The 17,787-nt window shown below is 37.2% G+C and overlaps 1 protein-coding gene across 4 annotated transcripts in view; it reads right to left on the bottom strand.

Moving 5' to 3' along the window:
- cluha (clustered mitochondria (cluA/CLU1) homolog a) overlaps positions 1-17,787 on the bottom strand; it is a 29,654-nt gene that overhangs the window by 2,730 nt on the left and 9,137 nt on the right. For 2 of the 4 annotated variants that reach the window (XM_079824244.1, XM_079824246.1), the window contains exons 7-25: positions 14,046-14,171; positions 13,266-13,413; positions 13,098-13,190; positions 12,320-13,014; positions 10,807-11,162; positions 8,932-9,033; positions 8,749-8,849; positions 8,245-8,397; positions 7,864-7,926; positions 6,966-7,210; positions 5,310-5,394; positions 5,068-5,221; positions 4,850-4,989; positions 3,913-3,993; positions 2,861-2,986; positions 2,533-2,654; positions 1,791-1,884; positions 1,171-1,305; positions 1,009-1,082 (exon numbers count right to left, since the gene is read on the bottom strand). In XM_079824244.1, coding sequence (XP_079680370.1) covers positions 1,009-1,082; positions 1,171-1,305; positions 1,791-1,884; positions 2,533-2,654; positions 2,861-2,986; positions 3,913-3,993; positions 4,850-4,989; positions 5,068-5,221; positions 5,310-5,394; positions 6,966-7,210; positions 7,864-7,926; positions 8,245-8,397; positions 8,749-8,849; positions 8,932-9,033; positions 10,807-11,162; positions 12,320-13,014; positions 13,098-13,190; positions 13,266-13,413; positions 14,046-14,171 — 3,093 coding nt within the window. Of the gene's footprint in view, positions 1-1,008; positions 1,083-1,170; positions 1,306-1,790; positions 1,885-2,532; positions 2,655-2,860; positions 2,987-3,912; positions 3,994-4,849; positions 4,990-5,067; positions 5,222-5,309; positions 5,395-6,965; positions 7,211-7,863; positions 7,927-8,244; positions 8,398-8,748; positions 8,850-8,931; positions 9,034-10,719; positions 11,163-12,319; positions 13,015-13,097; positions 13,191-13,265; positions 13,414-14,045; positions 14,172-17,787 lie in introns of all 4 variants that reach the window. The other 2 variants (XM_079824243.1, XM_079824245.1) reach the window with 1 other exon arrangement.

Genomic DNA, 17,787 nt, shown 5'->3' with positions numbered 1-17,787 from the left:
TGGCAATACACAGATGTTTCAGAGACATTATTGTCATGTAATACTTTATGCACTGCTTAATACAGCGTGTGTTTTTACAAGAATAAAGTTCAACATATAAGCCTACACTATCAATGAAGTGGGGTCTATGTTTTTAATCAGTTATATTTTGATAAACATGACAATATAACATCGCAACTACATGAAAGGAGGTTTTACTGTTATAAAAAACAGATTTGTGCGCATTAGTGGAGCTGAAGGTTTTAGAATAAACACGAAACACACGTGATCGCTGTCATGCTGTGAATCTGGCCAATCGTGGAACGGCTGTGTCGTCATCAGAGCCCGTGCAGCCTCGAGCAGCTGCTTTGGAGAAACTGCACCGGCTGTAATCGCCGGCTGCTCTCGAATCGCTCTCGCGGCACTTTGTTGACATACGTCACTGTCACGTGGCGTCGGCGCTGCCTCAAGTCGGACAAAATTTCTAACCGGCATGCACTGCTTCAAGTCAGCCGCCGATCGGTCTGCGCATCGCTGGGTGAAGTCGAACAAGCCTGTTGTAACACTAACAGGTCACATGACACCGGGGAGGGAAAATGGCTAATTGGGCCCAATTTGGACATTTTAACTTAGAGGTGTACTCACTTTTGTTGCCAGCGGTTTAGACATTAATGGCTGTGTAAATTTGCTGTCCCCTCAAAATATCTCAACACACTTTTATACAAGCTGTACACTCACTACTTTACATTGTAGCAAAGTGTCATTTCTTCAGTGTGGTCCCATGAAAACATCCAATCAAATATTTACAAAAATGTGAGGGGTGTACTCACAAGGATAGTTAGGCCTATTAAACGTTTTATGATTATGTTGATAAATCTTTTATTTGCTTAATTTGTTTAAAATAAAATAAAATAGTTTGAAAACAAAATGTTCAGTTAAAGTTTGTAGAATATTTTACCCAGAGTGAAAAATATTTAAAAGACTGACTTTAAAACAATGACTAAAACAAAACTGTAAACCTTTACTCACCTGAGAGGAATAAAGATGATGCCATTGATGATATTAAGCTGTTCCAGAACACTGGCCATGTTTGGTGCTGTAAACTACAGAGAGAAAAAAATAAACCATTAACAACAAATCTGAAAAGTTAATGTAACAATTTTCCACTATCGAGGCTGAGGTGTGACTAACTTTGAGAGGCATTATGCTAGCGTTTGATCCGTTCTTGTAGATCTCGTTCATGGTTCTCTGTAGAGCCACAGCCTGCTGTGTGAGGTACTTCAGGTACTCTGAGCTCTCCTTCGTCTTCTCATGAGCTTCACCAACCTTAAACACAAGTGTATTGTGTTCTCATTAACATTTATTATGATATTATCGGTATACTACAACTTCATTATTAAAACCAGCCTTTTATTTGTATAGTCAATAATTATTTTAATTTCAAAGGTTTGTACAACCTATTGTAAAATTGTGTGGTCCCCTTTACCATTATTTGTGAATTTTCACCTACAACATCAGGAATTTCACATGAGGGCTAAACATTTCCCCACGTAGATTTCACATCGGCTTCAAGTTGATCACATGAATTTGGTGCATTGACCAATAGAAGGCTGCATGATTTGATAGTGAATTCTGTGTGAGTGGTGCTTTATATAATCGCTACACTATAGATAATGGACTTTCTTTGGCAGCAAAATCTTCTGGAATTTCAGTAAATTGACTGCACCTTAAATGCATCATTAAAATTACATCAGGTCCGATCTATATGGGATAGCAGGTCTGATATACTGTACATGTTAGGTTGAGTATACCTGGTTCTTGTATATGGTATAACCTTCCTTCTCATGCTGCAGTGCAGAGCGGAACTCAGCCTTGCTCTCATAAACTCTGGCAACCAGGTGATGACTGCAGAAGAACCGAGAGGACGAACATTACTAGACATTTTGACTGCATATGACACCAATGATTTGAACTAGGGCTGGGTTGACAAAATTGATTTATCAATTTAAATCGATACTAGTTTTATGAACCCAAGAAACAATCTTTTAGTCACTGATTGTTATTTGCAGCGCGCCTCTCATTCAATAATCGCAATAAGCTGTGTTACTTTTGATTTGAAAAAGTCTTCAGCATCATGAAATTCAAACAATAAATGCAGTTTTGGCATTCTTTAATATGGCGTGACCGAATGCAGAATGTTAATGGATCTTGAGAGAGGAAATGTCATTGCAGGCCTCACTGAGCCATCGGATTTCAACAAAAATATCTTAATTTGTGTTCCGAAGATGAACGGAGGTTTTACGGGTGTGGAATGGCATGAGGGTGAGTAATAAATGGCATTATTTTCATTTTTGGGTTAACGAACCCTTTAAATGTACCAACTGACAGATTTCCCAGTGTATTTTACAGCTTCAGTTGAGAGATTGTTTTACTTAAGAAAAATTGACATATATTGAATATAATCGAATCGCAATCGAATCAATTGCATTGTGAAACCTGTGTCAATACCCAGCTCTAATTTGAACTTGTGTCACTCTACACAGATATACATACCTGAGGGCTACTTTCAGGGATCGTATCCCATGGTATTTTGAATTGATGGCCAGGGCGTTCTCCAGGAAACGCAGAGACAGGTCATACTCCATCACACCATGAAGCACCAGACCAATATTGCTCTATGTCAGAGACAAAGGATCACAGGGAGATGTTCACATTGTTCCACGTGCCTCAACTTAAGTGACCACAGGAATTCAATTTCCTCTCGTCAACAATTCAGGGTTTACATAACCAAATGTTCTGAGCTTGATTTGTTGTAGTTCTTTGCAAATGAAAAGATGACCACAGGTTCAGCACTAAGGCAAAATAAATGTTTTAGGCTTACATCGAGCAGGGCCATTTCAGGATGGTCCTCCCCACACACCATGAGCATGAGGTAGCGAGCGCGGTACAGCAGCTTCAAGGCAGTGGACAGCTGGCCATTGGCAAAGCAGTACAGAGCTAAGTGCATCTGTGGAGAACAAACATTAAAAATCAAAGAGTGGTTTGAGGTTCATTTATTATTTGCATTCGTAGTTTGTAGAAGAACATGTGGTTCTTGCCAGTATCAGATCTGTATATCTGTTAGTATGTTTTTTAGGTGATTACCAAGCTGTTGCTTGGTGATTGCTAAAGCAATATGAGTATTTGTTAATGCATTTCAGGCGGTTGCTTAGATTCTTCAATGCTTGTCTGTTTTTAGTTTTGTTTTTTTCAGTGTGTCTGATCCCTTAAAAAAGTAACAGCACACCACCAGATTTAAAAGATTAGTTCACTTTAAAATGAAAATTACCCCATGATTTACTCACCCTTCTTCTTTCTGATGAACACAATCAATGTACTCCACACGGCTCCAGGGGGTTAATTAAGGCCTTCTGAAGCAAACTGATGGGTCTTTATAAAGTTTTAAATATGGATTTTTTTTCATATAAAGTAAAATATCTAGTTTCCACCAGACCGCCTTCCGTATTCAACTTATGCAGAAAGAGTAACACCTCTAGCAGTTCAGAGCGCATATGCTACGTCCAACATCATACGTCGCGCAAGTTACGCTTTTTTTGTAAGTTGAATACAGAAGGCGGTCAGGCAGAAGCTAGATATTTTATTTTATAAAGTTTTAAATATGGATAATTTTCTTACAACAACCCATCACTTCGCTTCAGAAGGCCTTTATTAACCTGGAGTCGTGTAGGAAGAGCCAGGATATGTATTAACATAACTCTGATTGTGTTCATCAGAAAGAAGGAAGTTATATACACCTAGGATGGCTTGAGGGTGAGTAAATCATGGGGTAATTTTCATTATAAAGTGAACTAATCCTTTAAGAGAAAAGGGTTTATTCAAAGTAAGAGCTATAGTACGAATCTTAACTAGCAAGACCAAAAATAAAATACTTACATATTCTTGAATAGTATTGGGGTGTTCAATACCCAGCGCTCTCTCACTCATCAGGACAGCCTTCTGCTGATTGCTCAGAGCCTTGAAAAGAGGGGGTCAGCATCAGCATCACTAAATTCTAAATAATCATCAATAGCTGATATGACTAGTCTTGACAAAACTACTCATTCTTTCTTTTATTACATTTTTAGAATAATAGTTCAAAGGAGTAGCTGATTTCCCTTCGCATCTATTTCAAAATAATAAATAAATTAGTTTTGAGAAGTAATTGTTTTGTAAAGAAATTAATATGTAGAAAATTCACATTATAAATCAAAAGTTTGAGGTTGATGATATTTTTCAAATGTTTTTGAAATTAGTCTCTTTTGCACCCCTGTATTTATTTGATCAAATAACAGCAAAAACAGTAAAGTGTGAGTCTTGTGACGGAAAAAAAAAAAAACGTATTAAAACCTTTTAATGATTTTAAAAACGTTTTATTCCTGTGATTGCAAAGCTGATTTTTCAGCATCATTATTCCAGTCTTCAGGGTCACATGACCCTTCAGAAATCATTCTAATTTGCTGATTTACACTCAGGAAACATTTATTATTATCAGTGTTGTGCTGCTTCATATATTTGTGGAAACAGTTATACCATTTTTCCGTATTCTTTGATGAATAGAAAGAAAAACAGCACTTATTTGAAAACATTATTTGTAATATTATACATCTTCACTGTCACTTTTGATCAATGTAATGGATCCTTGCTAAACAAATTTGTAATTTCTTTCAATCTTACTAACCCCAAACTTTTGAACAGTAGTGTACATTCATCTACAAAATTAATCTGAAGAATTTAAACAGAAGTATAAGATCTAAAGGTTTTTAAACTCTTTTGAAACGAATTCAGTCATTTGTAACCAAACATTTGACTGGTAACAGTTTTTAGTATGTACCTCAGGGTGATCACCCATGATGTAGTTGAGTCGGGCCAGAAGGCGCAGGCAGGCACAGATCTCCACATGCATGGCTCCATACACATTGTTGAAGAGGTTCAATGCCTCGTTGATGAGCTCACAGCCCTCCTTTAGGAAGCCTACAAAACGAGGACACGTCAATCAGCATTACAAAACCATTGTATGTGGAGGTTCATTGATGATGTGTTTTAAGGTACCTTGCTGAACCTTGGCCTGCCCGCTTTGGAAGAAATGGAAGGCATCTGAGGCTTTGGGGTTGACGTGCTTCACAACAGGGAAGATATTTAGGATGTCCTCCTCTGTGAAGGCCGGCTTGTGGCGGCTATCAAAGTTGTACTCCTTTATCAAGATCTGCAGGGGAAGCACAAAGGAAAGGCTTGTCACTACCGGCCTGACGGAGCACCTCAAAAACACGTAGCAAGATCGATAACAGCACTACCTGAATGCCAGTCTTGATTGATATCTCCCTCAGCAATGTGATCTTCTGCAAGCCGTACTTCTCCACTGCTTGGTCCACACTTTCACTGCGAAACATAAAAGCACAACACAATTAAGCCCCGACACACACCAAACCAACACGCATTGCGTGCGTCTGGGCTAAAAAATTGCACTTCAACACACCGCAAATACTATAGCCAACAGCCAACTACGTTGAGCTCCTACTTGAGAGGAAATAACTGTCTATATTAGCAGATGTCAGAAGTCTATATTCTGCAATCAAAAAGGGAAACCAAAATCAGGACTGTGGGTATACAATGTTTAAACAAAACAGCACTTGCCTACCATTTTGTATATGAATCATGTTGATCACGTTCTTTATTCCAGACAGCCATGAAATATATGCATATTGGAATCCTCAGGCAAGAGTACGTAGAATTAGAACGGACTTCTATATGTGCCGTCTTTTTACCTCTTTGCTCACTTTCATCACTATCGCTTTTCTTCTCATGTACTGACTGGTTCGTTAAAGTCCCCATGAAATCAAAACGTAAATTTTTTGGCTTTTAGTATGAATATGTTAGCCTATAAGGTTATCTATAAGCTAGTGTGCTCCAAAAAACATCTAGTGTGCTCCAAAACACATCTAGTGTGCTCCAAAACACATCTTTTGCTCCAATTCGCATTTAGAAGATTCAAGCGTTTAAAACTTACGGTCTCTCACTTCCACCAATATGAATCATTGATTTTGATGACATCACTGGACTTCAGCTTCTCATCAGATTTTCTGTCCAATCAAATGCTCTCTAGAATCTGAAGCGTCACGCCGCCTACACTATAAATAGATGACTCTTTCTATTTCTATTTTTTCTATATGGTGAATGGCACAATGCAATAAATAGGAAGCGATTCAGACAGTTTAAATATGCTTTCCATATTTTTTTTGTCACCACCACACACAGTCTAGGAGACATGATAGCACAGAGCGGATCATATGATCAAGTCGGCGCAGACCACAAAATGTATCACCCATTTGAACTCTACGCAAAATGCTACATTTTTAAAGCGATATGGAGGAGATTGGGAGGTGAAACGGTTAGACAGACTTGAAACAGCACTGACGAGTAGAAGAGATAACACCATAAATTACACACTTTTCAAACTACACATCCTCGGTATGATTATGTGCAGTTTTGCTTTAGTCACAGTTTCATATTAAATCTAAAAGGCTGTCAAATGTAGCTTTGCCGAGATAAACGGCTCTAGCAAAATGCTATTGGCGATCTTAAAAAAGGGGAGGGCTGCTCAATATGTCCCACCCTGTCTTCCCGTTTCAGTGGACATTACGTCAACACATTGAATAACGCTGCGTGTTTCAAGGCACTTCAGTGGGCCTTTAAGCTGAACAGACAATCAGAGTTCTCTCTCAACAACGAACGCAGAGTCAACATATTCAACATGCTCACGCGGCAAAAAAAAAAACGGACAAAACGTTCAACAAGTGCCGACGATGCAGAACACACAGCAAAAACTAAGCTGACAGACACTCAAAGACGACCTGACATTGATCGACCATCAGCTTGGTGTATCAGTGCCTTTAGTATCCAGAATACTAGGTTAATAAAACCAGGGCCGCTTATATATAACTAGTTCTCACCATTGCAGATTAAAGTGATAGTAACTCTGTGCCTCAGAGGTAATGTTCTTCCACAGCTCACTGGGTGTTAGGCTGGCCCAGGTCGTGTTGTCTCCTCCACCGGGAACACGGTTACGTCTCTTGCGGTTCTTTCTGCGGGACACCAGCTCATCTGCAGGAAGGTGAGCCACTGCATCTGGGAAAGAGCTCAAGAGGCAGTTCAGGAAGTGGCTCACCGCAGCGGATAAAGCAGAGAGCTCCACACCCTGCAAATCACAAACATTAACACAAAGCTAAATGTTAATAAATATATAAATAATCAACAGCTACAAAAAAAGTACAAGTACAATGGTACAGCCATGGTTTTATTGAAAATGTATCATGGCAATAACAGAGTACCATGTAAATACCATGGTATATAGAAATAACTTTACCATATCTATTTATGTACACTATAGTTCAAAAATTTGGTGCAATTAAGAAAAGAAAAAAAATCTTCAGCAAGGATGATAAAAAGTGAAACCACACACATTTATAATGACTTCCATTTCAAACAAATGCTGTTCTTTTAAACTTTTGATTCATAATAGAATCCTGAAAAATAATCTGTTTTCAACATTGATAATAATAATAATAATAATAAATGTTTCTTGTGCACCAAATGAGCATATTAGAACAATTTCTGAAGGATCATGTGACACCGAAGACTGGAGTAATGATGCTGAAAATTCTGCATTGAAATAATAATACTTTTTTTATGTAAAATTTTTTATTTTAAATAATATTTATAAAAAATAATAATTTACTGTATTTGTAACTTCTTTCAAAAACATTTAGAAAAATCTTACCGAGGCCAAACTTTTGAATGGTAGTGTATGTACTATGGTATTCTTGTCAATGTACCATAGCATTAACTTACCTGAAGATATGTTTTGAAGATATGCTTTGCACATCTGGTGATCAGCTCACTGATTCCTATTCTCTGCATATACAAATAAAACAAATTAAAAGCAGAGCCTTTATTTGAATATGAAAAAGGGTGGACACAAAAAAAAATTATATAATAAACTAGCAGTGCATTTTATTTTACAGTATGTGCACTTAAGTGTACTTACAGTATAATTACCGAAAAAATTTAACCAGTAATATAAGGTAACTACGTGTTAAGGTTAGGTTTACTGGTAGGTTCAAGGTTAGTACCTGGTTATTACAGTTATTGTAGCAACTATAATAAGTACATAGTATTTACATGTGGACCAGGACTGTAAAATAAAGTGCTACCAAATTCTCCTTCACTTACATAGATGTGTTCAAGTTGTGCTTTTGCAGGCATGTTGTCCAGAAACTCCAGCACATTACCAAGATAACGCACATTAATGCCACGCTGATGAAGGGCTTCTGTCATTGTTGCTCCATCCATAGGCAAAGAGCTGTGATCTAAACAGTCCTTTACCTGCACAAAAGGTAAACGCCATTAAAGTCAGCAGCCAAATTAATATACTACAAACATTGTTTTAAATACCATGTAAATTCAACTCTTGATATTAATGTGTCAAGCTGCTATGTTGCATGGAAACCGTTAAAATCATATGGTTAGATTAGTGGATTATATAATTTGGGGTGAATTGTTTATTCTGAATATTGTTTGAATATTTATTGAAAAGGGAGTTATTTTATCATATTGCTGTAGCTGCGGTTTTAGAATATCAAGTCACTTGAGGGAGCGCATTCGAATGACAGCCTTTTCATGGATTATTGCTTTAATATATTTTTTGAGAAAGCAGGTGTTGTTTAAATCACTAACAAAAGAAGGGATCTGGCAGGACACTAGGAAGGCTGCCGCATCTTTGAGAAGCTGCTTCTGTTTCTGGATGTCCTCAGCGCTGTCATCTGGGAAGCGCACTCCTGTAAGAGATAGATGAGGTCATGTGACCAACTTCGCCTATATTGTCAAAAAGATAACATCTCACACACACACACACTATACCTGGAGAGAAGATATCTGGATTGAAGCGAATGTCGAAAGAGGTGTTGCTGATGGAACCCACCGCTTTACAGGCGTTGAGGACCACCTCTCGACTTTTAGGGTCTGTGAAAAGGCAAATGTTCCACACAGTGTCAAAATTAATTCACCATTAAAACAAAACACTAGAATAAATTAAAAAAAAAAAAAAAAAAAAATTCACAAACTTAGCAAACCAAATTATTGATAACCATAAGGTCAGGTGCTTGGTTAAATCAGGGGTTTTCAAACTAGTGGAGTACAAACAAAATTGAGGGAAACAAACAATTTTTCAAATTGTATATTAGACAGATCATCAACAAAAGTAGTAAAGTTTATCCAGATAATATAACAATTTTAAATATTTTGAAACAATTATTTAATTTTGTTGCATTTAAAGAGGTCATGAACTGCGTTTTTTTTTTTTTTTTTGCACTTATGTTGGTATGATTTCTACATACTTTAGAAATAAAAGGCCATTTTCTACCCTGGTTTGAACGCTCTGTCTCTGTCGTGTATGTCTGCTGTGAGACTTCAGTGTAAACGCCCACTACTGTGACTGGCTGACATCTTTACATTTGAAACAAGAATTACATGTGGAACTCTCTCAATCTTTTACCACATTTTTACTATTACAGCTGTTGAGATTAACTAATTGTGAAGTGTTGTTTATAGTATTATATTTAGATTCACTCCCATCTTATGAAAGATTGCATCGATGAGCCAATGATGATGCACGTTGAGCGCATGAATGCAGCGATCTTGCCAATCCAATTCGATTTCTGCACTCTCACAAATGCTTTAATCATAACTAACAGTGCAAACATGATGTAAATAAGATATTCATTGTGCAGTGCAGACAGCGTCATTGATTATAACGAGAGTTTTGGCCAGAGTTCAGAACTCAAGTCACTAATGAACTTGAGCTGGAGGGTTCTTGATCACTTTGACTAAACGATCAACTTCACATTGTTTCTCTTAGTAGCATGAAAACAATCTGATTAAAATACACACTGACACAAACAGCAATAAACGATTTTGAGACAAAGAACGTCTGACTGTACATGAATCATATCAGAAACCAATTACAGATTAGGCAGTCTTTCGCTGCGGTCATAATGTGACAAAAGTTGGAAATGAGTCTGAGCTTGGTTTCAATAAGGAGGAAGATGCCATCTCAATTCATGACCCCTTTAAAATTATCTCAGTGTAAATTAAGCACAAATGAATTTTTATACATTACACATGAAAATTATTATTATTATTATTTTAAATGTATAAAGTTTGAAAACCCCTGGTTTCAATTATTAGCATAATTAACAACAGGGTTATAAAACCACCATCACCACAAGTTAATCCTACACACAATAAATTAATTTGGTTTTTTATTGGGAAAAACTAAATCACACCACAGAGAAAGATTAGAAGGGAGAGGTGTTGTCAGGTAGAAGACGTGGGGATAATAAACGGTAAAAGTCCCAACAAAGTGGAGCCAGACTATTACAAAACCAATCTAGGAGAGCCTTGTCTCCGTTAATGAGCCTCAGAGAGAACATGAGCATACAGCAAGAGGAGAGATGCACTGAATAAACACAGATAGCAAATGAAAAAGACAACAGCAGGACATCTAATGAGTTGATGATAGAACTCAGATGAAGCTAAGATTTATAAAAAATAAAATAAAATAAAAAAAAAACCAGTATGTGTGCATGTCTCTGCCAGCTCTTGCTCTTGTTCCCTCTCATGCTCTTTTCGGTCGCTCACAGGACGTACCGATACCTGATCCATCTTCAGCTGCTAAGGACTCGGCCAGCTCTTTAGCTTGGGCAAGTCCAGGAATTATTTCATCAGCTTCCTTACCCTCCAAGAGACTATCACACCCTCCATTCTGCCTCTCTGGAGCTGAAGGCTCATGAGTACCGTTGGTGTTTGCCGTAGGAACTTGGGCTTTCAGATCGGCTGGGGCTTCCTGGTTCTCAGGAGCAGAGTTTTCGGACACAGTCGTTGCCTCAGAGTCATCAGGGGTCAGAGTGGATTCAGAGGAAGTTGGAGAGGTTGGCATGTCGTCAGGAACCTTTTCAGGTGCTTCAAGAGCCCGCGGTTTGCTTTCAGACTCCACATCTGCAGTGCTTGTGTCATGCAGGGCTGCGGTCTTGTCTTTGTTTGCTTTCTGCTGCATCAGCTGGAGTGCTGCCATCTTCATGAAGAGGAGATATCTGAGGCACAAGAGGATGACATGTTTATACCCACTGACAACTAGCCTTCAGGACACGCAAGACTAAAGACTTAACATGTAATAAAACATGATTAGATCTATTCTACACATACACATTTTCTATGGATTATTTAGATTTTAATTTTTTAAACCTTTTATATTTTTAATATATAAATATATGTAAATATTTACTTTAAAACAAAATACATGTAAATTACATATTTATTTATTCTAAGTAACTTACAAAAAATAGAAACTAAAATATATGTAAATATTTACTTTAAACAAATATGTAATTTACATATATTTTACTTTATATTTTTTGTAAGTTACTAAGAATAAAACAATTCAAATATTAACAATAATAAAAAAATGATATTTTACTATGAATATTTCTTATAAATGTTTATTACATATACGTAGTTACACAAGTTATTATTGCTACTACTACTAATAATAATAATAATAATAACAACAATAACAAGTAGTAACTAGAACAAAATTAAAAGGTAAAATTGGTAAAAAAAATATTTTTTTTAATTCTTTACCTTTTACTTTTTAATTTTGTACTAGTTTCTAAAAAAAAAACGTAATAACGATAAGTATTATCGTTATTAATATTATTATTAGTAACTTATGTAATTATTTATTATATAGATAGCTTTTTTTAAATAAATATTTACCCATTTTACTTTTTAATTTTGTACTAGTAGTTACTAATAATATATTGACAAAAATATTAATCATGATGATTATTATAAAATATATAAAGATATATATCATGATTAACAACAAAGTTACGGAGCTCAAAAATCTGTACAATGACAATACCTAAACCATGACGTTCTGAAACTGCATTTGCCCTCCTAGATATTCAAAGAATTGCTTGCGATTCAAACGAGTACCTATTTGAGATTTGAGTGCTATACTGGAGATAACCTAAAATGTTGGCTTACTTTATTTCTATAAAAAAGCTATCATATGGCTTCATAAGAATTTGAATATATGGATTCATTCTTATACAGATGATTTAATGGTGCCTTTTTGGAATCTGAAATCCACTGGTGGTACACAACCCATATCTTCATTTGACAACAAATGGGCGAACAACTTTACTCAGAATTGAATGAGCATGTTGATCAAGAAGCAGGAACACACCTGTGCTCTACAAAGGCCTCAATGAGCTCCTGGCGCAAGCAAGCCAGGCGATGGCGATGTTGACGGGGAAACCCCAGCTTCTGGCTCTCGGGGGTGAGCTCTTCTCCCTCCACTGGCAGGAAGTTGAGGTCAGGAGGGAAGGTACGCAAAAGGTCCAGGATGTAATGGCGCCCATCGTTGCCAATGATACCCTTACACTCCACAGAGGAGCAAAGCTCTACAGAGGCGTCTTTCTCGTTGAGCACAGCATGCCGCTGCACCTTCAGGGGGCGGCTGGTCTTCTCCAAAAACTCCAGATACTTGGGATGGGACACTACGGTCTTGCCGAAGTCAATGGAGCCATAGATGACACTCTGCTCCTGCTCCCGCTCCAAGATGCCAGGAATGATGGACTGAGCGGTTACACGGTAACCTCTGTAATCCACCACCACCGTGCCCAGGGTGTAGAGCCCCTCCACATCCACAGCACTGTATGCCCTCACCCCGTTCAAGTCGTTGGTGGGGGCGGCGTGGGCAGCAGCATCCCCACCCAGCTCCCGGTAGTGATCACGTACATCAAAGCCCAAGCTGAAGAAAATGTTGTTCCAGATGAACATCTGCATACGCGTCTCCTCTCCAGGATTGATCGCCATGACATTGCCATCGATCACCGCCATTGAACCACGCGTCGCCGCAGCGGCAAAGTCGCTATGAACCTGAGAAACAGAAGTGCGTTTGTGAGCAGAATAATGTATTACAAGAAAACGTACTTCTTCTGAAGCTAGTGCTGTATGTTCACCTTGAATATGGCTCGTTCTCTCAGCAGGCGCTCAGGGAGGTTCTTACGAGAAAGTTCTCTGGTTGTCTGGAGCTCCTCGTTCCAATCTCTAGTCTACCATTGAGAACATGACATTTTAATAGCGCTATAAGAAATATAAACCCAAAATTCAAGCTTTTTAGGACATACTTGGCCAGGTATGTGCTCTTCATAACCCAGACGGGAGGTGTAGGCATCCTCAGCTCTCACACAGTCCATGGCATGGTCAATCTGTGGTGCAGTCCAGCTGTACACTTGGAAGGGAGTAGCTATTCTCTCAAATGGATGTCTTTGAACCCTATTATCAATAACATGACATAACATAAGATGGGGCGGAGGGAGGGCACTGTGACACACATTTAGACCAATGTTCTCAACTAGGGGGACTCAGCTTCCAAAGGGGGCCACAGGATGACTGCAATGTATTTAAATTAATAATTTATTATTAATATATTAAAAGAACCTTACTCGAATTTAAACTAAAATGCTGAAAATATATAAGAACTATTGTTTTTATTGAAGAACATACGGTTCTTGAAACCTTCTGAAAATCAAAAAATGAATCATAATTAATTCATTTAAATCTCTCAATACTCCAAATTTATTTTTATTAAAAAAGTTTGAAAACAAGCAGCTTTGTCATTACTACAGCAGATTTCCCTGAAGAGAGGGTTTCTGATTTTGTGACCACATCAGCATTACTGGATGTTGATAATGCACAAAAAGGTAAGCTGGTATACTGCTGCTCCAAGGTGTCCTTTGTCACACTCCTGAGTCGGATGTTAATACTAAGTGAAAATGTGGCTAGCTGAGAAAAATTATAAACCATTCTTTAAACAGGCTAGATCTGGTTTGCGCAAAAGGAGTTCTTTAATCAAAATATAAGAGGAAGGTCAAACTAAATTGGAGGTAATAATAATGGTGTATTACCTCTTCTTTTGCAGAGTAGTGAAGTTCTTCTTGAAGGCAGGGCTAATCTGGCTCAGCAGTTCCACTAGAGAGTGGCTGAGGAAGCTGGGGTTGGCTGGCTTGGGGTTGAAGATATAAGTAGTGGACCTGCAACAAATCAACAACGATATTAAAATTCTATACTATTTTGTCTAAAAAAATAAAATAAAATAAAAAATCAATCATTTTACATGCTTCAACTGATTTAGGCATCACAACTAGGGGTGTCGCAATATACCGGTATTGGCGACAACCGTGATATTCAAAGCACAAAATATCGACATTGTGTTAATTTAGGGTGTGACAAAATACTGGTATTGGCGATAACCACAATATTTAAAATGAATAGGACTCTTATGATAACATGACACGTAAATACTCCAATGTCCCGAGTCCGAATAGAGCCGTGTTTTTTTTTTCTCCCTCCCTATTACACACTGTTGCAGCCATAAAAATAGTTCAGCTTTGTTTGTAATGTCAAAGTAGTTATATTTCGTTTTGTTTCTTTATTAAGATAATTTAGAAAAAATGTTTGGAGCAATTTTTGTTTGTTAAATTAAAGTTTTTGTTTTGAAAAAAAAAAACGACAAAGCGGCCGACAGTGAGTTAACAACGTTTGATCAATTTAGCCTCTAAAATCAACACTTGACTTGTCTTGCCTATAATAAAAATAGATATAAAAAAATCCATTCATATAAAACACTTCAAGCATATCACAATGTTAGTTTAAATGTTTAATATCACTAACACAGAAAAACGCATTTTTAACAAGCTGAGGAAGGCTGATGCAACTCGCAGCTTGCATCGGCAATTGCAAACAAAACGGGCTATACAATCTAAACTAATAAACTAAATAAAATAAAAAATAAAATAAAAATGCAGGTTGTCTTTCCTTACACCTCTCTGCAAAATTAATAGAAATCTGATTTTCAAATTCCCGCGCTATAGTCCATGCAAATTCAGTTCATGTCAACGAAAGCAAAAGATTCGAGCTGCATTTTATTTATCAGCTCATTTCAAGATCAAAGACCGCAATATGAGAAAGAGCGACCTAAGCACTGGTAAGAGCATTTAGTCTCATTCGTTTTCATGAAGATGATTGTGTTTTTGAGCATCGGAGACTACTTTCAGTTTCAATGGCGGCCGTTTGCGTGTTTTTCTTGCATTTTCTTGTGGTGCCCTATGGTGGGAGCGGCAGCTTTTTTACATTATAATCATTATAATTAGGGCTGAACGATACACCGAATTTTCATCGTCATCGCGATATGAACTCTCGCGATGAACACATCGCAACCGACAGCCTGACACGATGAATAAGGGAAAACAGTTTATTACATGCGCCAATCTGAGTAATGTAGGCTATTCTGAATACTTGGATTACTTCCACATTGAATTGCATTTTATAAGTCTAGGAATGCGGCCATCAAATCCTGCTTACTAAACATATATTATAAAATATTTAGCTGCCGTCAACGGGGCTAACGGCGCTTGGGCTAGTAAATCCGCACATAGGAGAATGTAAAGTTGCACGTCAACTAAAGCAGGGAGCACCGGCGGTGGTCGGCCAAAACACCTTTTTTTGTTTGTGAATGCAATTTTACGTGAATATTATTGACACGAGTGAAGCACAAAGCTTCATTTATAAAATAATTAATAGGTTTGCAATTAAATGTTACATCGCAGCCATGGAAACCTAAGGATTCATGCCGAACGAGAGCTTTGTGTGGTGAGACAAATTTAAGATTGCTTGCGTTTTGCTATCTAGTCACACGATTTTCCTTGAATTTAACAATAGGCTTAGGCTTACTCCATTTTATTCTACTGGACATGGAATCTCTTATTTGTTTCCCCAAATCCTCATTTACGTCTCTCACAGGGGATTAAACGTGTCTTCCTTGTTTGATTACTTTAGGAGTAGCCTAGGCTATATTCGCATAATTTACTGTGGTAAAGTAGAAAACGGAGTAGGACAGATACATTTTACTTTAAACTTTACTTTATTTAACACACTTTGTGCTGCTATTAGACTTGGTCAAGTTTATGTGTATAGCGTAGTTCATACACGCCGGAGATTTTTAGTTTCGCTTTCTCTCACAGCGCATAATCAAACAAAGCCTCAGTTCTTGACCCTGCGGAAGATAATTTCGTTCTTCACATTTTACTACAAGTAGCCTATCAGTTTTGGAACATCAGGAGAAAACATTAAGATATTAGAAAACGATGCTTCTTTCCTGCTCGTGTCTTCCCTTTCAGCGCAAAGAGGCATGACGCACGTCTGTGAGGAAATATAAACAAATTTTTTCTTTAACTAATATTTAACTTATACTATTTATATTTTGATTATTTACAGATATTTATTTAAATGTTTTACAGACGGTAGTTTGTTGTTTCACTAACGGAAGTAGGCCTACTAAAATAAACACGCATGTTTGAGCCTTATATGTAAGCCTACATATTTTTTATTTTCAAAATGTAGGCTATTTAATTGAGGTAGCATATATATATATATATATATATATATATATATATATATTAAACACACGTCAATCTCAATTAAATAGCCTACATTTTGAAAATAAAAAATATAAACGAATAATATATTTAACGAATATATAACGAATTTATATATATAATATAGGCTATATATAAAAAAAATATAGAGGCGTGCGTGCGTGCGTGTATAGCCGCCACCCCAACCACCGCGGCACTGCACAGTTGCACTGCCGTGTTATATTTCGTTCTCCCTTCTCTTTCTTTAATATGAAATGCTGTTTGAATTTCCAAGATAGAAACGATTTCTTGCCCTGGCTCTGTTGTTCTGGCTCCATCTCTACCTCTAGCTCCCGCTGCTCCTCTCCGACTCCATTGTGACTGATCACGCAAACTGTGCATTTTTTCGTTTTCATATTGGGGCGTTCTGAGAAATGCATTGAGTTGCCTTAATTTATTTAGAGAGTAAATAAACTCATGAAACAGAGAAGTATGGTTAATGTTATCCATTGATTTCAACATTTTAACTGTATTCTAAATATCAACTATTTAAATTGTAACTGTAACGGAACACAGTTACTCATAATATGTATTCTGAATACGTAATGCCGGTACATGTATTCCGTTACTGCCAAACACTGAACACGACCTATTAAAGCACTGAGACATGGGAACAGTGTATAGCTAACATTCACATTTGAATATTTATCGCAAGTCATATCGTCATCGCAATATTAAACAATGTTATCACACATCGCAGCTTTTCCTCATATCGTGCAGCCCTAATTATAATTAAATCTTTTTGTTGCCATCTCTGTTTGAAACCTGCAATTGCAGTTATTTGCGAAATTATCTGTACGTGGGCTGTGCATAGCCACAGCTCCTCAGCGCGGATAAAGCTCACGTTTTGAGGAGTATGTGCGGCTGGTTGGATAACATGTCTGCTACTTTTGTTCAGACAAAACGGAGAAAAAAAAGGCATTACAATAAATCGTGCTACCAACAGTGATTAAACACTTGGCTCACATCACGCAAATCATTATTATTTACCTTGTTTTCAAATTGTTAATGTTAACAATATCAGCATTGTGTGACTACGTGTATTTAGCATTACCTGTAGATTTCTATTGGCATACAGTCTAATCTTTTGCTTTTGACTATGGGTGGATCTCCAGTTGTCACTGATGATTGTCGTTTGGACCGTTCTGGATTACAATCCGCCATCAAAATTATA

Source organism: Gobio gobio, assembly GCF_949357685.1.
Source record: "Gobio gobio genome assembly, chromosome: 8".
NCBI lineage: Eukaryota > Metazoa > Chordata > Actinopteri > Cypriniformes > Gobionidae > Gobio > Gobio gobio.
Note: the sequence above shows the minus strand (reverse complement) of the source record. Positions and strands in the feature narration are given on the sequence as shown.